Source organism: Pseudonaja textilis, chromosome 5 (genome assembly GCF_049901715.1).
Source record: "Pseudonaja textilis isolate UNSWEBS1 chromosome 5, rPseTex1.2, whole genome shotgun sequence".
Taxonomy (NCBI): Eukaryota; Metazoa; Chordata; class Lepidosauria; order Squamata; family Elapidae; genus Pseudonaja; species Pseudonaja textilis.
The window spans coordinates 61680947-61707863 of NC_141994.1; the positions used below are offsets into that span (position 1 = coordinate 61680947).

At 40.2% G+C, this 26917-nt stretch overlaps 1 protein-coding gene across 8 annotated transcripts in view; it reads right to left on the reverse strand.

The window, feature by feature from the left end:
- Positions 1–26917, reverse strand: part of ADA2 (adenosine deaminase 2) — a 54234-nt gene that overhangs the window by 20026 nt on the left and 7291 nt on the right. For 2 of the 8 annotated variants that reach the window (XM_087935057.1, XM_087935059.1), the window contains one exon: positions 2273–2600. In XM_087935057.1, the coding sequence (XP_087791183.1) occupies positions 2273–2579 (307 nt within the window). In that variant the 5' untranslated portion in view covers positions 2580–2600. Of the gene's footprint in view, positions 1–2272; positions 2601–7217; positions 7251–7347; positions 7552–17126; positions 17295–25483; positions 26827–26917 lie in introns of those variants that run through there. The other 6 variants (XM_087935056.1, XM_087935061.1, XM_087935058.1 and 3 more) reach the window with 6 other exon arrangements.

Genomic DNA, 26917 nt, shown 5'->3' on the forward strand with positions numbered 1-26917 from the left:
TTAGATGCTTAGATGAACCAGGATCTTTCTTTAATAAAATCCTGAGGTATGGAAAGGCCAAGCCCTGGAATGAAAAGACAGACTCAAAGCTGTTGGCCTGAGTTGAACTTCCTTATTCATCATATTCCATCCTTATGGACTGTCCCCTGGGATTTCAAGACAGCAAAGACCCTTACCTGTATTAAGAGAAATGCTGAAGTCCCAGAGAGTCGGTATCAGTGGAAGAGAGAAAAGAGAGCTAGGGCAGCCAGTTGAGTGCGTGGAGGAGGTGACCCAAAGACCAGCCTTGGATGCTACTATAAATAGTCCTTGACTTACAACTACAATTAAGCCCAACATTTTCATTGCTAAGTGAGGCAATTGTGAAGGGAGTTTTGTCCCATTTTGTGACCTTTTTGGCCACAATGCTTAAGCAAATCACTGCAGTTTTTAAATGAATCTGATTTCCCACCACCCACCCATTGACTTTGCTTGTTGGAAGCAAATGCTTCATAAGCCTTCCAAAGATGCAGATCATCTACAGTCAGCCATCAAAAAGTAACTGTATTTTTAATTCCTATGAACCAAAATTCCAAAAACCAAAAGCAAAAGAAGCAACTCAGGAAAAGGGATCAATTACAAGCCCGGGAAAAGATCTGGGAACATTCTTTTTATTGCTAGTCCATGTGTGCCATGCATGTCAAACTCGATTGCATTACGTGATGTATCGTGACGTATTGTGCCTTTGTGGAGCTGGGGTGGGCATGGTCTGCGCCTGACGCATCTAGCCTGCGGCTCGCCGTTTGACAGGCCTGATGTATGCCATTCACTAAATAAATAAATAGTCTTTATTGCTGTCTTTATTGCTGTAAATCAGGGGTGTCAAATTCAAGGCCCAGGGGCTGGATTTGGCCTGTGGGGTGCTTACATCTGGCCTGCAGGGCCGCCCTGAAAATAGTGAAGGACTGGCCCATGGTGCCGCTACCAGCAAAAACGGAGCTCAGGAGGGCCCTCCTGAACTCCATTTTCACTGGCAGATGGTTGTAGGAGGCCACTGCAGCCAACAATGGAGCTCGGAAGCCTGTTTTCCGGTTGGGCCACCATAGGTGCCCTGATATGAGTGACGTCAAGCTAGCTATGCCCACTCTGGCCACACCCACTGCAGCCCCCCAAAGGTCAAACACAACCGGATGCATCCCTCAATGAAATTTAGTTTGACACCCCTGCTGTAAATGGTGGGCAGTTAAAGAAACACAAGGGAAAAAAGGAAAAGTGTAAAACAGGAAAAAAGAAAAATATTGTTACTTATCACTATGCTATTATCACTTATGAATATAATTAGGCACAAAGAAGATTAGTTCTCTATTTTTTGTTTTGCATAATAAACTAACATCATGTAAATATCAAAAGAAACATTCAGCATTTGAGTCCGTGGTTTGTACCTTAATTGGAACACTCCAACAAGCTGGGAAAATAATTTTATTTAAAATTGTAAAACAAAACAAAACTCTGCAACTAATTTTGAAAGTACTTTTTTTTTAAAGCAAAAGCTCTATAGTTGGAAAGAAGCAGATTATAATAGTCACAATTCCTTTACTTTGTAGAGTTTATTTTTGTGATGACCTGGGAAGCAGCACACACATAATAAATTCCCAAACGTAAATAAATTTCCTTTAATGCCTCCAACTTGGCCTCACTGTTCAATTGTTTGCAGTTGGAGATTAAACTCTTTCCAAAATAGTCTCCAAAAGAAAGAAATACAGTCCAAACTTAAAGAACAGATAACGGAGAAATAAAAAAAACAAAACAAACCGCACTGAAGGAATTTCCATGACAGACCAGAATAATTAATTACAAACTTCAAGAAGATAACAAGGCACAGTCTGTTGGAAGAACGCCAACCAAGATAAACCTCAGCCAGAAATAAAACACGTTTTGCCTCCTTTATAACTATTTCCCCCAACTGCAGCCAATGAGGGGGATCATGGCCGCTTCCTCTCCCGTAAGCCACATTGTTCCCTTCTCCGTTCCTCCCTGCGTGCCCTAGGGTGAAGAGGGGATGGGTCTGGGTCTTTTTCTGACTGCTCAGCTGGTCTCTGCCCTTCCCCAGCCTCCTCCACAATCTCTGGAGCCACACTTCCACTGCCTGTCGGCAGTTCCTCCTCTCCCTTGGAGTCAATCTCCAACAGGGGCATGACAATTTTATTTAGTCCACAGGCAACAATATAACCAACCAAATTATCTACTTAGCATGAAGCTCCTGGAGATGCTGAGGGAATCAGGAATTATTTACCTTTGGGCATCTTTTTTAAGATGTTGAACACATCACTTTTTTCAATGAAATCTTTAGCCTTGAAGAAATGCATAGCTGGTGGAAATATCCCAGTTTCCATAGCTTTCATTATTTCTGTTTTTTTCAGTTGCATGAGGTTGTGGTTGAAATTTTCTTCCTGTTTTCCTAGGATAAGGTTGCCACCTGTACGCCGGGCATTCTCCATCTGAAGTAGCTTCTCCCGTTCAGTCACTGGGATGGTTACACATAAGGAAACCCAACTAAAAAAGAGGACCAGCCAACTTCCGAAACTCTGAACAACTTTCATTGTTACAGGGGCACAGCACACCTAGAAAACATGGACACAAATGCAATTTGTTTAAAATCTAAATTTTCTTAAGTATAGGAAATAACTGGAAAAGTCCAAGAGACCTGTTTTCAAAAACACATTCTCTGCTTGAAACTGAAGGACTTAAGTTTTAGAGATTCAAATATTAATTTAAGGATTCAAGAATTTCTCCAAGAGATTTTCCAGCCCACAATAATAGTTTGCCCCTTTCTAACAAAGGGTCCTTAAAAGCTCACTTGGGAGACACCCCCACAATTTACTTACTGATGATTTTTCCTTCCTTGGGCTCAGCAAAAGCTCTTTCACAAGCCAAAAGCCAATGCTTCTCAGGAACGTATAGGAAGTCCGGCTGTGTGTGGAAGCTAATCCTCCAACACAGAATGAAGTAGATATAGTAGCAGTTGCAATGCCTTTATTGAATTCCTCATCACTCTTTAAATAAAGGTGGAAGCCATGAAAATGGTAATGAATTACAGAAAAACTACAATTGTCATTCTCACTTAAGCAAAAATTACTATTATTCACCAAGAGAAGTATACATACACAGAACTGGGTCACATAGATCACCACCTCTCTGCCTCTCAGCTATCTTGGCATTAGTGCTTTAGGGACTTGGACCCAATTCAGCACAAGGAGTCTTGATGTAATGGACATCTAACAGTTCAGTCTTATAAAGGATATATGGAAGTAAATATAATGTTTTGAATGGACTGTGTTGACTAGGCCAGTGGTTGCCAACCTGTGGGCCATGAGAAAATTTTGATGGGCTGCAGAGAAATCTCACCCCCAGAACACCCTCTCAAAGCAATTAATCCAGGTTGTGCAGAAACACAAGGCTATGCCGCCCACATGGCCCGCGGGAACCCTCCCTGCCCACTCACTCCTTACCCAGCAAACTTGCTTGCTAAGTTGCTATTTTTCCTTTTTTTTCCCCCCCAACCAGAGCCAAACCTTCCTTAGGACTGAAGGTTCTATTATTCAGTGCAAATTCATGGCAAGCAAATTTTGTGTGACAGACTGAGCTAGTCGATGGCAGATAGATAGATCACTGAATAATTCTGTGAGCAACTCAACTTGCCTGCCTGCTTTTCCTGATTTTGGATAAAAGTTGCTCTTTTTAAATAAGAAATTCAATATTTACATACGTGGTGTGTTGTGAGTTAATTTTGTGAGTTTGCTTGCAAGCAAACTGTTTTATGTGACAGACTGAGCTAGCCGATGGCAGATAGATAGATCTCTGAATGAATCTGTGATTCTGTGAGCAACCCAATCTGCCTGCCTGCTTTGGGTAAAAGTTGTTCTTTTTTTGTAAAAAATTCAATATTTATATAAATATTTATAATATTTACATACATACCATGCCCAGCCAGTCACATGAACAAGCCACACCCACAAATCAGGTCACGCCCACAGAACCTGTTAGTGGTCCCTGGGATTTAAAATTATGAGTTTGGTGGTCCCTGAGGTCCAAAAGGTTGGTGACCCTAGACTAGGCTGCTTACAGGTAGTCCTCGACTTACAACCACAATTGAACCCAAAATTTATGTTGCTAAGTGAGAAATTTGTTAAGTGAGTTTTGTCCCATTCTACAACTTTTCTTACCACATTTGCAGATGACGCCAAACGGAGGGTGGAACTGCTAACATTTTGGAAGACAGATTCAAGATTTAAACGGATCTTGATAAGACTTGAGCATTAGGCCCTATCTAACAAGATGCAGTTCAGTGGTGAGGAAAGGAAGGTCCTGTACTTAGGCTGAAAAAAAGAAATGTAGTGTACAGAATAGGCAGTACTTGACTCAACAGTAGTAATGTATGAGAGAGAGCTAGGTATCCTACTGGATCACTACTTAAGTACTTAAGCATGAGCAAGCAATGTGCTGTAGCTGCCAAAAAAGGCAATGCATTCCTAGGCTGCATCCATAGAGGTCTTCAAGATAATACCACATTATACCACACTAGTGAGTCCACATCTGAAATACAATATATCTAAGATAGATGGCAATATCTATAGCCTCTAAGAAAGCATGAGTTGGAGGGCCATACTGTGAAATTTAAAAAGAATGAAGGCAATGCAATAATTTGGAATGAACTACCAGAAAAATCTCTCATAGCACCAGATAAGATATAATTAAAGGACAACACAACTAATTATTATTATTTGTAGGAATCCTGGATTTTATTTTCTGATAAAGCTATTAAAACAATTGCTACAGCGGTTCAGATAGATGCTTGGCCTGCCCAGCACTTAACCATGATCCTAAATTTATATGAGGTCATAATTGTATGTTCACCTATGCAGAGATTATGAGTACTAAAGAGAGGGAACTAGAAGTCTTAACCTAAGAATCCAAATAGACCAGAGAGATGTCATGAAACTCAATAAGAACAAAACCATGGCAGGAAGGATAGCAAATAGGACTAGATAAGCCTATTTCCTTTTCTTATTCTGCATTCCTCCTTCTCTGCTGATACAGGCATCTTAAACTCCCCCCAAAGAAGCTGACAATGAGCAGAAGTCTCTTTTGAAGCTGGGAAAGCCAGCAGTAGTTACTGCCTAGTTGGCATAGATAAGACCTCTGAAGATTCTTGTTCTGTATGACAACAGAAGTCATTTTTGCCTCCTTCCACTCTGACCCTGCTCTGTTGATCTTAACAATTGCTACCTGCTGGCATGCAACACAAGGGAGGGCCAGGGGGCTGGACACAAAGGCCCCTTTCAGATGAGGGGTTTACCCTAAAGCAGCCAGGCTTGGAGAAGGCAGGGTGAACAATTTTCCTCCCCCTCCAACCCCCTCTACCCAACCACTTTGCATTTCAATCAAAGCCAACAATCACTTTGCAATCCCCATTCTCTGCTGCTCTCTGCACTGTGGGACTTATCCTACCTGCCCATCTCTGGCCACCAGAAGGAAATGGATACTCATGGAAAGAGGAACTGGATAAATCTTTTTCTCTTCCCAGTAGTGATTTATGAGCATTTGGGGTTAAAGAATATGGATACAAATTAAATGCCAACATACTTCACTTAATCTGAGCATATACAGGTAGTCCTTGACCTACGATCACAATTGAGCCCCAAATTCGTTAAGTGAGTTTTGTCCCATTTTATGACCTTCCTTACCACTGCAGTTGACAAGTTAGTAAGCTAGTTGTTAAGTGAATCTGGCTTCCCGCATTGACTTTGCTTGTCAGAAGGTCGCAAAAGGTGATCACATGATCTTGGGACACAGCAACAACAGTCATAAGTATTGTTGGAAGAATTATCCTTCTGGGTTCAGTTCCAAGTGGGGAAAAAGACACTGGAAACATGGAGGCTGCTTGGAAAGATGGTTTAATGGTGGACAGGACCACATGGTTTGGAGCTCCAAAGAAGGAAGGATGATCACATGCTTCAAGATGTTGGGTGAGGGAAAAGAACGGAGGGCTAAGATGCTGAGAGTCCCTTATATGCCCTTTGTTGGGGTTTGAATTTGAGGTTGTATTTTGATTGGTTGTTAGACTCCCATGGGGCAACTCTATAGGCTGTCCTGAGTCCCAGGCTGGGTTGAGCCTTGCTGGATGATGATGCGGTGAAAGGGCTTTGGACAATTCCTATTATAGTTCTACCTGGAGATCTTTGTTATATAAAATATTCTGGCCCAGGCCTTAGTGGCCCACCCATTAACAAAAATGGGGGTGAACTTCTGCTTCTGTGGTGAGTTTCTGCTTCTGGGTTTCTACTCTTTTTAGGGGAAAGATTCTTTTTAATATTTCCTAGGATACTTCATTTTTCTAGGGGTGGGCACTAACTTCCTACAGTATAAACCATTTGCCAAGCACCTGAAATTTGATCACATGGATCATGGAGATGCTGCAGAGGTCATAACTGTGAAAAATGGTCATAAGTCACTCTTTTTCACTGTCGTTGAAACTTTGAGTGGTCACTAAATGTACTGTTGTAAGTCAAGGACTACCTGTGCACATTAAAGCATGGTTTCTCAACTTAGGGAACTTGACAATATATGTGGACTTCAACTCACAGAATTCCCCTGGATGGCTAGGGAATTCTGGGAGGTAAAGTCCACACATCTTCAAGTTGTGAAGCTGAGAAACAGCATGCCCAACTAATTTGACCAAGGTACTTAAATGGATAGATAACAAAATTTGATTTAGAGACTCTCTAAATCAAAGCTTGAAGATAATTTGTTATCCATAAAATGGGGTGATGATCTGCAAGCAGGGACTTATGTTCCTCCTCTAAACAACTATCAAAGCTTTTGCTGGGGCATGCCCGACCATTTTATGTGACCACACATAGAATATGGGCACACCATGTTCATCACACAATATTATAAATTAATTTTCTGTCATTGCCTATTGGTCTTAGTCTCTCCACAATCCCCCAAATTATAAATAGGCTGTATTAGCTGACTCCTCATAACATCTTAAACCAGGGGTCTCCAACCTTGGCAACTTTAAGCTTTGCTGGCTGGGGAATTCTGAGAGTTGAAGTCCGCCAGGTTTAAAGTTGCCAAGGTTAGAGACTTGTCTTAAACCACCACCCACCCACCCCACCAATCTAATCAGGATTTACAACTAACAAAGCATATGTGAATATTACGTGTTGGGTCTTTACCTCATCCAGCAAAGCTCATTGCCTAAGTGCAGCACCCCAGAATATATTTATGAGCTGGATCTCGCAAAAGACACTTCAGATACTTGGTAAGCCCTAACACAGGAGAAATGCCACACACACACAAACACACCCTGGTTTTTTTGAGTATTATTCCCCAAGGGAAGACTGAATTCTCGAGTTGCCTGGCTGTACTATGGTTACAAACCTGAAAGGTAATGCCTGAGAAAGCCTCTGGATCTCCCTCCTGCAGCCAGCTGCTTTTTTCAGTCTGTTGGACCACCCTTAACAGCAGAGCAGACTGTAAACAACCTCCACCTGCTGCCACTTCCAACCCCGCCTCCTCTACAAATCAGCTGCATTTCTCCAAAAGTGTCCCCATTGGTCTTTTTCTCCTGCTGCAGTTTCCTTATTTCTAAGCAATTGGTTTCTGTTCAAGGTGGCGATGCAGGGTCTTTCTATTGGCAGAACTACCGTATTAACCTATTATCAACAGAGTGTCATTGACTGAATCTGGAGTAAGCATTCACACAAAACATCGAACCAATCACATGGTCTACATGACGATAACTTATTCAGCTTCCAATTAGCCAACTCTGTGTTAGCAAACACAGCCTGGTTTGCAAACTCAGGCAATAAATCACTTTGGACCTGATGGGATCTCATGCCTTTGATCTCCATTCAAAAGTTCAGAACCAAAGATGGATGAAATGGGAGAAACTTTTAAATTCTGACTAGCTATTGAATGGGAATTTCAGGCTTACTTTGTTATTTTTTACCTGAAAGGGCCATCATGGCTTTAATTAAAATCCTACATATGAAATTTATATAAATTACAGCATGTCACTAAATATTATTAATAGACCTTGAAAGCACATTTAAAGAATGAAATACAGCAGAGATAAAATGATGCAACATGCATGCTTCTAGCTTCAAAGCCAAAGATGTCAGATCAATGCCTGCCTGTTAGTGGAGGGAACCAGGTTTGCAATCCTCTCCTTGGTCACTGGAATTCCCAGTCTACACCACAAGATTGGTATGGAGACTAACATCAAAGTGTATTGGAGACAGATATAATATTTGCAACAAATAAGTCCATGTGTGAATTAGGATCAATAGCTTTTGAATTAGTTTTAAAGATACAAAAATATGTTGTACTGGATAATTTTGCTGGTAGCCATAAAAATACACCAACCAGATAATAATTGGCTGTCCATAGAAAGGTTGCCAAATTAAATTATAGGGAAAATAATTGCTAAAATTAACATTTTCAAATAATTTCTTCTGTGTTTTAAAAGCAGACTAAATCTCTGGCATTTTTGAAATAAATCAGTTAGATTCTTCACAAGCATCTATAGAAAGAGGAAGTGGTTTTAAGTAAAGTTACTTTATTCAAAGCAACTATAAAAGTATTAAAGCATTAGATAATTTTTCCTTTTAATAGTGCTCCCCAAACAGAGACCCTACGGAGGCAAAAATACAGTTGCATCATACAGCCATGATATAATCACACAAATAATGCCGTGAAGCTTGTTTCGGTACCAGGATGGTTTTTTTATGTGTTTAGTTTTATGACTTTTAATGTGATCTTTGTCTTATTTTTTTATTGGGAGTTATCCAGTTTGTGATAAGATGTGTGGCTATATAAATGTTTTAAATAAATAAATGATATGCTCCTCTTCTCCATATTTATGCTTTCAGATTTGTGCACATGTGATCAGTGGAACTTTTCATCATGTTTATTTTATCAATTATATGCCATCAATTGGTGTTTGATGGTTAGCAACCATTTAGATAAAGATGTTCTCCATGAGCATCATTTCTTAGCCTGGTCCTCCAGATCTTCCAAAGTTGCAGCCAGTGCCACTGTAATTCAGTCCTTCCACCTTGCTGATGGTTGCCTCCTTTTCCTCTTTTCCTTCTACCTTTCCCAGAATTAGAACTTTCTCCAGAGAACTTGGGTCTTGGGATGCACCCAAAGTAGGATAGCCTGGTCATTTGGCAGGGGTGGGCATTAAATTTTTTAGCAAAGAGTTCTCTGCCCGGTTGCTGGGTGGTCGTGGCCTAGTCAGCCTCCTGCACCATGGTGAGGGGGTGGTTTTGCCCTCCCTGGGCTCCGGAGGCTCTCTGGAAGCTGGAAATGGGCCCATTTCTGGCCTTCCTGGACTTCTGGGAGGCCCGTTTTTCGCCTTCCCCGAGCCTCCATGCGGGCCCTGCATCCAAAATGGGCAGCGTGGGGACTCCTGGGAAGGGCAGGGCCAGCCAGAAGTGGGATTTGGGGGTTCTCCAAGGTGCACAGAATCTTAGCTAGGGGAATCTCCCGAACCCCTGTGAACCCCCAGCAGCACACCCCTGCATTTGTGCCATGAGTTAGAACTCTGGGTAGATTTATTCAACAATCCATTTGTTTGTTTTCTTAGCAGTCCACAGAATTCTCAGGGGTCTTCTCCAACTCCAATGTTCAAAAGAATCAATACTCATTCTGTTCTGATTTATTTGTGTAAAATACATTTAAATGAACAGCTTCCCATTTGCTGTTTTTAAAGGAGGAAAAATAATAATATGTGATCTTGTGGGTTGCACTGTTGTATCATTAAATGAGCATTAGTGGCAGAGAGGATAAGGCCACTAGAAAGATTTTTGAATGTATAATAGCTGGACAAATTGCCACTCTGGCAGTCTGATCAGCAGATTAATTATCCTTGATCCCAATGTGTTCAGGAAACCTACAGCAAATAATTAGACTTCTGTTCATGAAAATATACTCTGAGAGAAGCTACTAGTAATAGAACAGAGAGTAAGTTCAACCTAAAAATCCATGTTCTCTGGGTATAATAGCATTTTACACTACAAACATTTAGTAGTTTCTATATGAATGGGTTAAAATAACAGGAATTATACTTTGGGTGGAACTGAGAATACACAGGTAGTCCTCGATTTACAACAGTTCTTTCAATGACCGTTCAAAATTACAACGGCACTGAGAAAAAGCAACTCATGACCATTTTTCACACTTATGACCGTTGCAGCATCCCCATGGTCACATGATCAAAATTGACAACTGGCTCATATTTATGATGATTGCAGTGTCGAGTCATGTGATCACTTTTTATGACCTTTTGATAAGCAAAGCCAATGGGGAAGCCAGATTCACTTAATAACCGTGTTGCTAACTTAAACACTGCAGTAATCCACTTAAGAACTGTGGCAAGCAAGGTCATAAAATGGTGCAAAACTCGCTTAACAAATGCAACAGAAATTTTGGGCTCCATTGTGATTGTAAGTCGAAGACTATCTGTATATAGGCACGCCTTACAATTCCCACGGGAGTTTGAAAAAATAAAGCTAATTTGGGGAAGCCCATAGCACAGGCCTGCCCTTTCGTCCTGTGGCCCATTTTTCAGAGTGCATTTCTATTTTTAATGTGTCAGGCAGATCTTTCAAGTAATTCTGAGTAGGAGTTTCATGGAGGCAAATGGCTTTTGCACTCGGTAACATCTTTGAAATGACACATTCATCGTCTCATCTGCAGAAGGCTAAAAGGGATTAGCCCACATAAACTTGACACTTCCCTGTCAGTCAGCCAAATGATGACCTTACATGATATGGGCTTCTGGTCTCCAAAGGGAGCAATTAATGTGATGCACCAGCCTCTCCAAATGTGACAAGAAAGCTCGTTCCCATGGGCTGCAAGCAGTGAAACATTCAATTGCTTTTAGTTGCTCTAATAGGAATTAAATTTTCAAAATCACTTCCAAACCAAAGTAACTGTGGGGTCTTTGGTGATCTCTCAGCCTGGTGATTTTCTTGTAGATGTTTCACTTCCAAAATTGGTAACAATTTGTAAGTGCTAGAAAGGAGTAGTGTTTGTTCTTATTTTATATACTAGTGGCTTGTCTTGTCAGGTTGATGGGATTAGGTTGGTTAGGTTGTTTGCTGTTAGTCTGTTTACAGTGGTTGTTTCTTGATTGGAACATTGTTTACTTCTGGATTGTTGGTCTAGTATTAATCTCTGCTCAGATGGGTGTTGATTGCTAGTGGGAAAACATTTTAGTCTTTTTGTTTCCTTTTTGACTTTTTGAGTGTCTTTTTTTTGAGTGGTAGTCCTAAAGGTGCTTCTACAGGAGGCTTTTGAGTGGTACGTAGGTAGAATTTATCTCTATGTGCCTGTTGTTGACTGATTTGTCTGAATTCCAGGCTTCTAGGAATTCTTCGGAGGGTTTTTTGGACTTGGCTTGATCTAAGATGCTCAGTTTCCCAATTAAAATGATGGTCAAATCTGTCTATGCATTGTGAAATTAAGAAGTTTTCATCGTATCTTCTGACTGCTAGTTGTTATTCATGGATGCCAAACCCAAATAAACACAAGATGACTTGGTTTCATAAAATGAAATGATTCATCCATGTCTAAGAAGAAACAAAGCCACCTGCATTGTTATTAACTAGGATGTATTAAAACTGGACTACAAATGGAGAACAATTACCAGATGATCACAAAGATTTAGGAAAGTTTTTTTTTGTATGTGTACTGCCATTAAGTGGTCATCCAAAGTTTTACTTCAAAAAATTGTTGCATTAGAGACTATATAGCCATGCTAATTTTCCTATTGGGCTTGGTTAAAATTTTATTTACTCTCCACTTAAGAGTCAAACAACCTACTCTCCAAAAAAACAATTTGGTTTCAAGAAAAAATTGTCCTGCAATCTACAACTCCTACACTGCAAAAATATATGGACTACTCTACTTGACCAGGGTAAAGCTATAGATGCAATTTACATAGAGTTCTGCAAAGCCTTTGATTCAGTGATGCATGATAAAGTACTGTTAAAACTAAACTCTTACAGCATTTCCAGATCCCTCCATAAGTGGATTACTGTGTTCCTGTCAAACAGGCTTCAAATAGTAAAAATACAGAGTGTTATATCTAACCCTGCTCCAGTTAACAGTGGTCCCCCAAGGCAGCGTTCTAGGACCCACACTCTTTATACTCTATACAAATGATCTTTGCGATCACCTTATAAGCAACTGCGTCCTCTTTGCGGATGACGTAAAACTATTCAACACCACTGACAATGTTACTATCCTTCAAAGCGACCTTGATTATGTATCTGAATGGTCAAACATATGGCAACTCCAAATCTCGACCAACGCTCTTTCCTACACATTGGTAAAAAAAATCAATACACCAAATACAAACTAGACGGATATGACTCATTGATGATCCTCATCTGTCAAGGACCTTGGAGTTCTCATATCAAATTACCTAAGCACCAGAGCTCACTGTAACAGCATTGCCAAAAGGGCATTAAGAGTTGTAAATTTAATCTTACGAAGTTTCTCCTCCGGAAATATCGAATTGCTAACTAGAGCATACAAAACTTTTGCCAGACCAATACTCGAATACAGCTCATCAGTCTGGAATCCGCACTGCATATCAGACATTAATACAAGTATTTCATGAGAAGAGTACTACACTCCTCTGCTCGCAATAGAATACCCTATATCACCAGGCTTGAGATTTTGGGTTTGGACAACCTTGAACTACGCCACCTACAGTTAGACTTAAGTGTAGCACACAAAATTATCTGCTACAATGTCCTACCTGTCAATGACTACTTCAGCTTCAACCACAACAATACAAGAGCAACCAACAGTTGCAAACTCAATGTAAACCGCTTCAAACTTGATTGCAGAAAGTAGGACTTCAGTAACAGACTGGTCAATGCCTGGAATGAACTACCTGACTCTGTTGTTATATCCTCTAACCCCCATTCCTTTAACCTCAAACTAACCACTATTGACCTCACCCCATTCCTAAGAGGTCTGTAAGGGGCGTGCATAAGTGCACCATCATGCCTACCTTCCCTGTCCTATTGTCCCCATTTATTTGTACCTATTTCCTGTAATCATATCATGTTTATACTTATATCTATTACCTTATAAATGACTGACAAATCAAATAAATCAAATAAATAAATAAAATTATTGATAAAGAATAGTTGTTATCTTGGACTTTTATGAAGCCCTCAAATAAGTGGGTTTAACATTACAGTCTTTACTCTTTTTAATCCTTTACCTATGAAGAGAGAGAAAAATCCAGCATTTTTCAGTCTTCCCTTTGTTTGAATTATAGCAGATACAAGATGATACCAGATAATTATTTGAGAATACTCTGCACCTCAAAAGAGGCTGAATGGGCATTTCTTTGCTGCCCTTGGGGAATTTGTAAGAAGAAATCCTTTCCAAGCTGTCATTTTCTCCCATCCTTCAAATCATGTGCCCTACCATTCAGACAAATTGGCCTGCAGGGATTATGGTGATGGGCAGAGGTGGGGGTAGGTGGAGGTATAAGAGAAGAGCCCTAAAATTCATCCTTGATGTAGCATTTAAGCCGAGGAAAAAAAATTCTAAATTCACATTAATGTGAGCTGCTTTTGTGCTTGGAATTGCCATTTGGAATTCATTCATGAAGCCCCCACATCTAGTAATCATGCTTACCAAAAAGACACCATTTCTAATTTAGTACGGGGACATATTTTCCTGTGGGTTGGATCCAAAGGCCTGTAGGCAACATCAGAATAGCAAAATTACTTTAAGTTGGGCCATATATAATAAGGTATCTTTGATCTTTTTTGAGGAAAACGTGGCATATAGAGTTTGCCATGATAGTTAAGGTGCTGCTCTGGAAAGCTTCTTAGGCAGGAAATCTGTCTGGGTGACCTTGGGCTAGTCACGCTCCCTCAACCCAACCCACCTCACAGGGTTGTTGTTGTGGAGAAAAAGATGGGGAGGAAGAATTATGTATGTATGTTTGCTTTCTTGAGTTACTTAAAAGTAATAAAGGCAGGACAAAAATAATAGAAATAAAGAAATATAGGGGCTACCACAATGGGGTGGTGGTGGTGAGGGTTGTTCTTTGGACTAGGGAAAATTGATGTCACCGTTCCTGCTCAGCCAAGAGATGGCCGGTTGCAATGTGTATTATACAGACCCATGGCAAGATTTGCCACTAGAGTCATCTGGTACTGGCATATGGGAAGGACCTTAAGTGACAGGCCAAAGAAAATGGTCAATGAAATAGGTCAGAGACAGTATAGTTTGCAGCTGAATAGTGGGTGGGGCATGTAATGGTATGTGAGAAAGTTCTTGAATAACAGAATAAAAGAGTTGGAAGGAATCTCAGAGGTCTTCTAGGCCAGGCCAACTCCCCCACCCCCCACCCACCCCACTCAAGGAGACCCTATAGCATGTCAGACAAAAGGCTGTCCAATCTATTCTTAAAATTTTCCAGGGATGGAGCTTCTGGAGGCAAGTTGTTCCACTGGTTAATTGTTCTCATTGTCAGGAAATTTCTCCTTAGTTCTAAGTTGAATCTCTCACTTATAAGTTTCCATCCTTGTCCTGCCTTCAGGTGCTTTAGAGAATAGGTTGACCACCTTTTCTTCGGCAGCCCCCCCAAATATCACCCCTAGTCCTTCTTTTCACTAGATTAGACGCAACCAATTTCTGCAATTGGTCTACCTATGTTTTAGCCTCCAGCCCAGGGGTGGGATTCCACCGATATAACAACCGGTGTGTTTTGCCCACAAGCTCTGCTCAAATTCCTATCTTGTAATACAGTTCCTGTGAATTGAACAGCTGAGGCACGGCAAACCGCTCTGCCTCACCAATCAGCTGTGCTCTAAAACAGGAAATAAAGGACAGGAAAGAGCAGGGGCGGGCAGGCTCACATGCAAGTTGCAGTGAACTGGTTCAAAGCCAGCTGATCATCGGAACAAGGGATTTGCCTGATCTGGTCTGAACCAGCAGAATCGCACTTTGCTCCGGCCCCATAATCATGTTTGTAGCTCTTCTCTACACCTTTTCTAGAGCCTCAGCATCTTTTTTTTTAATATTGTGACTCAAACTGGAGACCTGGGGTAAAGAAATACTGCCTAGGGCAGGTGTGTCAAATTCGATTTCATTGAAGGCTGCATCAGGGTTGTGTTTGACTTTGGGGGGCTGGGGTGGGCGTGGCCAGGGAGGGCATGGCCAGCTTGACATCACTCAGGTTGCGGGCACCTGTGGTGGCCCGAGCACTCTGCCAATGAAAATGGGCTCCCGAGCTTCATTTCTGGCTGCGACAGCCTCCTGCAACCCTCTGCTAGTGAAAATGGAGCTCACAAGGGCCACAGGCAGCCCTCACAAGCTCCGTTTTTGCTGGCAGAGGCACTGCAGGCCAGTCTTTCACTGTTTCCAGGGCAGCCCCGTGGGCCAGATCTAAGCACCATATGGGCTGGATGCAGCCCATGGGCCTTGAGTTTGACACCCCTGACCTAGGGAATAGTCAGATAAGAGAGCATAGCCCAAACTAGATAACAGGCAGAGAAAGAGGTTGAGAGGGGACTCCTCAGAGCGTAAATGATACAGAGAGACTTGTACTTTCATACCTGCAAGATTCTAAAAATGTAGTCGACAATTAAGTAGAATTAGTTCATCCGGTTGTGTTTTCTATCTGGTTTGCCCTGCAAGGCTCACATATTCTCAATACATCTCAACAGAAGAATCTCGGGGAAAGTGTTCCCTAGTGCTAGGCAGGTGTTAATCAGATGTGAAAGAGGGAATAGCAGGAGCCAATCCCTCCTCAAAGCTCTTCCCCCCCTCCAGTTAGTGGTTATTCCCTAAGCCCAGCTGATGAAAGATCCAGTTGTGGTTACACAGGAGCGGCCCTTCTTCCCCAGGGCTTTGGCTCAGCCAGTTGGATATCAGTGGAACAGAAGCAAATAGCTTGTTACGTGTGAAGTTGCCACCCAAATGATTTTCTGAATTGATTAGCTCCTCTCTTCTCCCTGCCCCCATCGCGAATCTCAAGATGGACCAACAAGGATCAGTAGATCCTCATACAGGGGAAGGGGCTCTGTGGCTTCCCCCTTTTAGAAAAAGAGACAAAGGAGAAAAAGGCCCGGGGTGGGGGTGGGGGTGTGGAGAGGCAAAATCCAAGAGAGGCACTAAATAACTGCTAGAAAGCAGCACAGATTGTAAGAGAGACCACCTTGGGGCAGCAGCTGGTTTTGTCTCTGGTTTAAAGGAGAGGCTAGGCCAGCATGCTGGGAAATCCTGCAGACAGAAGAGTTAATTAATAAGGGATGGACAAGCAGGCGGAGAAAAGGGAGGCTTAAATCCTAAACTTTTCTGGGGGCCAGGCTTCAGAATAAAAGATATGCTAAGCAGGAGTCTGTTACAGAAGCTAGTTATGGTCAGCAATTATTGTACCCATGTAGGCGGAATGCAGAAGGCCCTTTGGGAATAACAGCGCTAGCAGCTATGCCAGCAACGTGTTCCAAGACTGAGGCTGGCAAGGCCAACTTTCTTCTCTCTTAAGGCCATCCAAATGCTAGAAAGCCCGATGGCACAGATTTTCTTCCAGGTCACAGACATGGATGGCATGATGGTATAGCCTGGGCATTGACCACCTTCACACATAGACAGTGGTATAAATGTCGTGAAAGCAACTCCTTAGGAGACCACAGATGAAGGAGGCCAGATCTGCTTGTGGTAGGCTGCAACAGCATTTGTCATCCTAGCAACTTTAAAATGGTGGACATCAGCTTCTAGAATTCCCCAGCTAGCAGGCTGGTTGGGGAATTCTGAGGGTTGAAGTCTACCCATTGTAAAGCTGCTGAGGATGACAACACTGGACTACAAAGCATACTATCAGTCACGCTTCATCTCCAAGAGAGCCCTCATGATCACATTCAATTTCTTTTAGGGTTCCTGAGTGGATTAAGATGTGCAAAGCGTTAGGGGACTGCTGGTACAGGTTGTCCTTGGCTTAACAACCAAGGACAGACTGCTGGTACAGTTGTCCTTGGCTTAACAACCATTTGAAATTACAATGGTGCTGAAAAAAGTAATTGATGACCAATCCTCACCTTACGACTGACGCAGCATTCCTACGGTCATTTGAGCATCATTTGGGCACTTGGCAACCAGCATGTGTTGACAATGGTTGTAGCATCCTGGGGTCGTGATTGCAAATTGCAACTTTCCCAACTGGCTTCTGACAAGCAAAATCAATGAGGAAAACTGGATGTGTTTAATGACCATATGGTTTAACAACTGTGGCAAAAAGATGATAAAATTTGATGCATCTCACTTAATGACTGCTTTACATAGCAACAGAAGTTCCAGACCCAATTGTGATTGTAAATTGAGGACTACCTGAACTGTATATGGATTGAAGAAATCCAGGTAGGAGAAAGCAGATCACTTTTCTATCTCTTTGCTGCCATCTAATGACTATCTGGATTTCTTCAGTCTCTATATGGTATCCCTAATTAATTAAACTAAACAGCAGAAAATGTTTTTTTAAGAGTGTGAATTGTAATCATTCCCGCATATTTTCCACATATTTTAGTTATTTGACAAGGCAGGTAGACCTTTGGGACTGGGGATTAAATAGCCATGAATGGCTTTATCCTTTTCATAGACTCAGCATGAGAGATGTTCATTTGAATCCCCCTTTTTATTTTTTATGCAGTAGGAAAGCTCAGTCATGTTTATCTGAGCTTGGTAATTAAGGGTAATGAGAATGATTTGTTGTATTTGTGAGTGGCATTGTTGTGGCTGCTTCTCCTGGTTGTGTAGTATTTTGTATGTGAATCAAATGAATGCCTGGGTGAGGAAGCCTGTAAGTCGTAGAAAGAGTAGAACAGCCAAAAGTTTAAAGGAGGTAAATCTACATTGCAATACCAAAAAGAGACTTCACAGAGTGTACAAACTATCATACCTTGTTAATTTCAAATGCTAGTAAAATAATAACTTAGTGTTGTGGTTCGTCGGCAGCAGGTGCGGACGGCTGAGGTCTTGGAGAGCAAGGACTCAGATGAGCGTGTGAGGCAGGAATGGGGCCAGGACCACCAGGGAGTGGAATGCTACCATCTGAGATTGTGGAGGCTAGCAGCAGTGATGAAGACGTTTCCGAGGAGCCTGCTGCTTGAAGGAAAGAGCAGCTGCAGCAGCACGGGCGACTCAGAAGTAAGGCTGCCAGGTAATGGCCCCTCCCTCAAGAGATAAAAGCCAGCTGAGAAACGGAGTTCTTTGCAGGAAGCAGTTTTTGCACTCAAGCCTTGTGGATGTTTGGAGTATCTTGGTTGGTGTTTGGAGACTCTTTTGTTTGAAATATTTCTTAATAACTTTATTTAGTGTTCTTGGCAGCCTTGCACCACTTTGGCAAGGCTCGTTCTTATCAGAGATAATTTGAAACTGCCTTTTAACTGTGAAGAAACGGAATTCATAAAGAATCATTAAAAGGTTTTTCTGTTACCGCTGTTTCATGTTTGTTTCCTTGGAGCAAGGTTTGGGTCAGAAAACTTAGATTCATCTAACAGATTAGAACCCTACATGGAAAAAGAAATGTCAGATGTTCAAATTGACTTTAGAAAAAGCTAAGGAACCAAGACACTATTGCTAATCCATGCTGGAAAAACGAGAAAGCCCAAGAACATAAAAAAAGAAGCCAGAATGTGCTTTACTGATTATAGAATGGCATTTTATTGCACTGATCCCATTACAATGTGAAATGTGGTTATAAAAATGAGAATTCTAGAACACGGGTATCAAACTCGATCGTGTCACGTGATGTATCATGTCGGGTTTTTTCCCTTTGCAGAGCTAGGGTGGGCGTGGCCTGCACATGAAACATCTGGCCTGCAGGCTGCCAATTTTGACACCCTGCCCTAGAACATGTCATGGTCTTCAAGCAAAATCCATATACAATAGTACCCATAGTATAAGTAGAACATGGTGAAACAGATTGGATCCAAGTTGGCCATGTAGTGACTTTGATCTTAAGAGAAGACTCCTGAGATTACCATGGCTAGCCTAGGAAACAAATACTGTAGTAGGATTATAAAATAAATAAGAGTAAATATGGAAGTTGGTTTTTCAGTAGGGAGGGAAAGTTCAATGTTTAGATGCTATCAGATCTAACTGAACTTCGTACTTTCTTGGTTCCAACAAACCTATCATAGCTTCTTAGAAATGTAATATGGACTTATGTGTGTATGCACGTAGTTCAGGTTTGATTTCAAAACAATTCAGCTCATGGAAGCTACTTTTCCTAAGATTGTGAAGCTGATTTTCTTATGTTCTTAGGAAAAGAGGTGGCTGCTTTAAAGAACTTAGGACAGGTTCTAGCTTGTGCCTCCACACTGTCCTACAGCATCTTTTAGAAATCAAATCAGAAGTGGTCATACCTTTAGGTATGTGTACATTTTCTGAAGCATATGTTCCAGCCACGACATTTAAATTTGTCTGGCATGACATTTTATGTGGCCCTGACAAAGAGCTTTGAGACTCATGATGAGAAGAATGAAGAATTTAAAGACTGGACTAGAACGGTGTGAGATTTATGCATTTGATTCTTCATTATTCTTGAAAGAAAAGACCACCTGTGTGTGAAGAAAAGTAAGAACCCTTCCTACCAATGAAAAAGATACAGCTGTATTGTCTAGATCAAATTCAGTCCAGATGTTTCAGGCTTGGAAGAAGGTGCAACAGAATGCTTAATGCATGCCATAAAGGTCAGAGTTTTTCTGTATCCTCAAACAGCATCAAACGTCTGCCACAGATTTATATCTCAGATTTAGAATACAACACATAGAAATGGAAAATATTCTATACTTCCAGTTGTACTTATGATGGAACTTCGTTCTTGCCTCAAATCAGCTTGGGCTTTTTCTCCAAAACCTCTTTTCTGAGAGTTTAGACAGAGGTCTCAAAGCCCTTTTAGAAGTAAAATTGGTTCCTCAACTTGGGATAACAAGCTTTCTGCCTACCATGCAAGATGAAAGGGAGAAGGCATCCAGCTGTATTTTATATCTGGCAGTGAAGTTTGCTCTGTTTCAGAACTGGCCCTGGAGATAACAAGCTGTATTAAATTGTGGAATTCTCTGCTCGTCATTTACAGAGACACTTACTTCACAGACAGTGTAAATTTCATCCCATGCTTTAATTTTAACTTACCTATTTCTACTGTACAGATATTCTTTCCATATATAGTATACAATTGGTTTTTAAATTGATAGTATTCTGTATTGGTTTTCATATAATACAGAAGAGCGGGAAATAATTTTATACAATTTTATAATTTTATACAAACACATTATTGTAGCTAGAGGTTTCAAATACATTTTTTCTTATGTGTGTGCCTTCAAGTCCATACTGCCTCCTGGCAGTTGCCTATGCAAAGTCCCTACAGTTTTCTTGGCAACGTTTTCAGAAGGGTTTTGCCACAGACTTCTTTGTAGGACTAAGAGAAAGTGACTGGCTGAAAATCTCTCAGCTGGAGAAACTTTTATAATAAAGGTCTCCTGCTATATAGCCTGGCACTTCTAACCACTATACAAAACTGGCTGTTTTTTTTAAAAAAAATCTACAAACATATACTGTATATTTAGTGAGCCTAAGTAGAATCTGAAGAATAACCACTCTACCCTAAATACTCTTTCTTGTTTTTACTACTCTCCATTGTTTTAGCAACTCCCAAGCTATATTGAAAATGGATAGAATGACATGGAGAGAAAATTCATTTTGAGGATCTGGAAAAAAATGTGTGGGTGGGAGGGCTGAATACCCTTTCCCTCTTTCTATCATACTTTCAATTTTTGAATGAAAGAAAGATGCATATAATTGGTTGAATTGATACATGGGTGGATGTACCAAGAGAAAATATGGAAGAAAATTGTGCAGGTGTAAGCAGTATATAACTAACTGTAATTCTGTAACTATAAATACCAAAAAAGAATGAGTGAAAGGGTTGGAAATTAGTTCCTTCTGATGTTTTATAAGTTCCATCCCGTGTTACCCCATTGTCTCCCTTTAGGCAAAATTTGTTTTTTTCAGCGGAGGGATAATGACATATTGCTGTTTCATGTAACAAGCCAGTATCATCTTCAAAGGGGCAGTCTACAAAGCAGAAAGAAGTACATGGGCCATAATTTAATAGCTATTATTTTTTTAAATTAGAAGGGTAATTGTTTAGACACTTCAACTTACATCCTCATGCCTTATTCCATCTGGTAACTATAACAGAAACCATACCTTCATGTATTGAAAGGCTAATACCAAAGAGCATGGATTTTTATATAAAATTTCTCCCTTCAGATTCAAAACATCTGTTGTCACCAACTCCAAGGAAGGATGATCTATGCAACATCAACATCACTGCTTTATAATTATCAGATATCAGAATTTCATCTACCTTCTCCAGTCTGATACTATAGATGAGATGGTGTACAGTTCCCATGATTCCTAACAGCAAGGCTGAAGATTTTCGGTTGGGGGATGCAATCTCTACAGAAACACATACTGTGTTTCTCCGAAAATAAGATCAGGGCCTCAAAATAAGCACTAGGTTAAAAAACACAATTATAAACACGATTTCAGGGTGATCAACCTGGCTGGGCACCCTGCCCCCTGGGGCACACACAAGAGCCAGCAAGAACGCAATGACCAATGGTATCTGGCAGCAGCTGCAACCCGCCAGTCCCTTGGTCGGTGCACTCTATGGCTGTGCAGAATGGAAGGCACAGAGCAAAAGGCAGGTGATCCTGCCGTGCCACGCAGGCTGCAGGCAAGCTGAGAGATGCAAAGATGAGCCTCCCCCAGCCGCCTGCAGCCTACGCGGCACATCCAAATCACCTGCCTCCCCCACGCCTGCTGGTTGCACTGGTACTCAACTCACACATGGGTTGCAGCCTCTGTTGGCCTGTGCATAATAGCTGCCTATGCTGGCCATGGCCACCCCCTTTCACTAGGGCTTATTTGGGGGATAGGGCTTACATTAGGCAATAAAGTTTATTATTAAAAAAACAGGCTGGGATTTATTTTGGGGGTAGGTCGTAGTTTCGGGGAAACATAGTATATATTAAATTTATAGCCCCCTATAGCAGAAATAGAAAGCAGAAGCAAAAAAGGACACACCCAGTCAAACTACTTTAAGCTTCAATCCTATGCAACTGTTTACTGATTTCAGTAGAATGATAGTCTAGTGCTTTATGGAAATATTAGAAAGGCAAATGCATTCTTAAATTTTGGCAACATGGGAAGAGTTTTTCATAAATCCCAATCACAAACTAGCAACATCAATACTAATATAAATTCTTTGTTTGGGGAACAAGGCCATCATGATCTATAGTTGCTTCTCTACAAGGAAGTTGATTCCAAGAAGAACCTGTAGATGATTAAACAGATTAGTCACTACTCTTCCCTATGGAACTAGAGTTAAATCCCTTTTCACCATGAATCAGACAAACACAGTCAGTCCCAAATCCCTCTAAGCTTCTCACTCTTAATTTATAGTTTTACCACTGCTTACATGAACCATTTTCCACTCTGGAGATCAATTTGTAGTAGTTACAGTGGGACACATTTCCTACCTTATATTTGCTACTCAACACAAAACCTCAATGACAGCAGCTCTTATGTGTAAACACTCTATATTCCCCAGAGATAATACACTTGCAATTTTAGAATTGCTTGCAGTACAAAGCAGTTATGAAACTGCACTTCAGTGGTTCTTCCCCCACTAATGTCTCAAGGTTTTATCCTTATACTGGAAATAAAACCATCTGTATAAAGTTATGTGCACTCTGCTGCAGAGGAAAAATGGGCTATTCATTTTAATGAAAGATAAAAGAGTGGATGCAGTTAGGGACAAAATTAATTAAATCTGCCTTCTTGGTCTAATTGTGAGTGTAACTCTCTAGAAAGTGTGGGCAATTTTGAACCTTTCCAGCTACTTTAAACCATATGGAGTAACGTAGAGAATGCATAGGAAATGGGGCCAGGGAAGAAGCTGAAATATTTGGAAGGATGTGAGAGACAGGGAGTCTCTGCCAAGGAACCATATCCCTTGTCTGGCAAAGGAAGGGAGATGGGGAAAGCTCAGGTAAACAGTGACTGAAATCTGAATTCCAAATGCATGAGAAGCAAACTTCCTAAAGAAGGTCTCTTAAGTAGGAAGTTAAAAGGGTGACAAAAACAGAAAATAACTCCTAAGCTATTTTAGGTTGAAACTACCTATCTATGGTAATAATAGAGATTACCATTAGAGCAGGCTGTGGGGGTTCAAGTAAATAAAAAAAATCCTAGAATTAATTTCAACTTTTGGCTCAGTTGACTTTTGTATATGAATTACTGACTTAAAATGTTAAAGAGGCTACGTAGTAAAACCCTCAACTCCAGCAACCTGTAATATTCATATCCTTTGTTATACCTACTGCCTTAATAAGCAAGATTAATTCTACTTTCCTGTGACTGAGTTCTTCACGTTGGTAAAATTGGGTTGGTCACATGGTGACCTATTTTATGATCATCACAACTTAAAACCATGATGGACAGGCTCCGTTATGGTCATAAATCAAGGACTTTTACATATATTAAAATAAGAGGAGAAAGGCATATTGTATATGTTCACCACCTTGAGCTATTTGTAAAAATAATAAAGGCACATATAAAGAAATAAATAAAATTAAAATTAGGAAGAAAGAATGGAGACCTCTGAATTTCTTCTTTGTCTCCATTCTGTTTTCTTCTTTCTTCCTTTCAGGTTCTTTCCCAACCTTATTTTTCTTAGGAAGCCGTTTTTTTCCCCATATTGTAGCGGACAGTGTGCATATATACTTCACTTACTATAGCCACAGCTGGCTTAATTCAGAACAGGCAAATATAAATACTCAGGAGAGCAACTGCCTTCCAGACTATGGTTGAATGCCAGTCACTGTTTCCTGAAATAGGGACATGATCACTTCAGCCTGTCATTTTGTGCGCATGTGACCAACAAATCACTTGTCTCAGGCTGGATTGTTCTGGGATAAAACACACACACACACACACAAACCATGTACATAATCAGTGAGAAACAGTGGCAGAATAATAGCTGCAAATAAATAAAATTGTTTATCCACATCACCAGACCAGCACAAATATATCTTATCATAATAGGAACATCATATGGCAGTGCAATGGTCCAGCTAATTTAGCATCCCTTTGCGGCCAGCTGCCAGGATTATTTTTAAAAAGTGCTTGACATACCCGGATGGACAATTACTGAATAATCTGCATGAAAATGGAAGTTGCTTTCTAATCCTTACCATCAGTGAATAGTTATTCTGTGCTTTAAAAGAGGATAAATTTTATTTCCCTTTTATTTCCCTTGAACAAAAAGGATTCTCATCCCATCTAATGTAGCCACAGATGGTCTCAATGGCCATAAAAATGTCTGCTTCTTTAAAAAAAAAAACCTACTAAACTCTTGGCCTTGGCAATATCTTAGGATAATGAATTTCACATGGTAATTATATATTGTGTGATTTTCTTTTTCTTTTTTTATTTGCTGCCTTTCAATACCACTGGATCATCCTTTTATCTTACATTTTGAGAAAGGCCCAGCAGTAGCTTATTTCCTACTAGAGCATGTCATCATTTATTTTAAATATTATGACCATGTTCATATTTACCACCTCATTCCCTCTCGCAGAAGGATCTACCCTATTATTATTCTGACATTTGCAAGGCTGAATAGATAATATAACATGCATTCTTCTGACAAGTTAAATCTCTATTACGTATAATCTCACCTGTTATATATGCCGACATTCACTAGATTGAAAAGCAGAGAAAGTAAATTTGGAAGGAGAAAAAAGCACTAATGATATGACATAAGCAAATTTAAGCATTTATTTTGTTTCAGACTATGCCCCCAATATTATTTGAAACTGACGGTATCTGCATCTCACCTCAGTTTCTACCACCAGAGTAAACACCTGTTTACTTTTAAATTATCACTGATGCTATAAGGCAGGGGTGTCTAATTCACGTCATCACGGCAGCATCACGTGATGTATTGGGACTTTTTCCCCCTTCGCTAAACCAGGCGTGATCAGCACATGATGCATCTAGCTCATGGGCCAGGAGTTTGACAGCCCTGCTATAAGGCAATAATTGAAAGAAACAGATGTATGAAACAAGTTGCAATAGTGCTCCAAAAAGCTACATTATACTGAAATAAAAAGTATTTCTAGGAGAAAGGCGTGTTTCATTAAAAAGAATTTTACAGATGAAATACACATTGAAAACTTTTTCATGGATTTTAGTCAAACTAACTTCCTATTTGTCAGAATATAAAATTATAAAGTTTTCAAATACTTTATTAGAAAAACATTTCAAAGTAAAGCAGGATTATAATCCTGGCAATGGAAGAATAAAATTAAAGCTTCAGACTTACATTTAAGTGAGCAATATGTAATTGGCCGTTCTCCATGTTGGTTGGGGAATTCTGGGAGTTGAAGTCCACTTAAAGTTGCTGAGGTTGAGAAACACTGCTCTAGAGAAGAATCTGAGAACAGGTCTTAGAAAGTGACATCCTTTCCAGCATTAGAAAACACAATTATATTTCCCTCCTCCCTCTTTGCAATGTCCCAATTCTTTCCATCTCCCTTTGTGAAATTAATTTGATTCTTATATAATTTCTGATTCACTTTGAAATTGTTGTAGTATGTCTCAATCTGTCTTCAAAGTATGATTGACACAAATATAATCACGCAGTTTTTTAAAAGTCAATATTCAGATAAAATCAGAATTTTTTTTTACTTGTACTTATGAAAAGTCAATTAGAAAACACTCATGGACAATTGGTTTTATATATGGTAACTACAGAACTACAGAAGTAGTTCTTGACTTACAGCTGTTTGAAGTTATAACAGCACTGAAAATGTATTTATGATGGTGACACTGTCCTGGGGCCATGAGATCAATCACCTTTTCCAACCTTTGCAATTCCCCATTGATGAACAAAGGCAACGGGGAAGCCAGATTCACTGAACAACCATGTTACTAACTTAGCTGCAGTGATTCACTTAATTAAGGACTAAGTAAGTGGCAAGAAAGGTTATAAAACGGGGCAAAATGCACTTCACAACTCCTTTGCTTAGCAAATGAAATTTTAGGCTCAATTGTGGTTGTAAGTCGAGGATTACCTGCATACAGAAGTACTCTTAATGAAGGAATGGGTTATAAAGTTGTTGGAGCTTGCAGAAACGGGCTAAAGGAACTTTTTTTTAATTAAAGAAAAAAACAACAAACCGTTATTTTTCTGAAGAACTGGAACCTCTTATGAACTTTTTGCTGAAATTGAATAAAAATGAATTGGGGATTTATTCATCAAAAGGGAGTGTGGGTTATGGGAAGAAAGGAACCATGATATTGGGAAGGTAGAAATGGAAATTACCATAACTGTAACTGCTGCAAAGAAGCTTTAGATTTTTTTCCCTTTTCTTTTGTTGTCTCTCATTTTTCTTTTCTTTAAGACGTTTATTTTTTTCTTTTTCCATAGTCCTTTAATCTTTTAATGAAATATAAAAAAATAAACAAAAATTACATACAAAAAACAGGAGATGGTTGATAACCAAGTTAGAATATATTGGATTATATTTTTATTTTAGAAACTAGATTTTTTTTAAAATATAGTTTATTAATTTTTACAATTAAAACCAGTCACAATACATACACAAATAAGAAAAAGAAAGAAAAAGAAAGAAAAGAGGGGAGGCAGAGAGGGAAAGAAGTGTAGGAAAAGGGGCGTTGGTTCTTACCTGATACGCTTCTTTTCGTAGAGCTGTTGAGAGTGTCCAGGTTGGGAGGAGCTCCAGTCTCGGCTCTT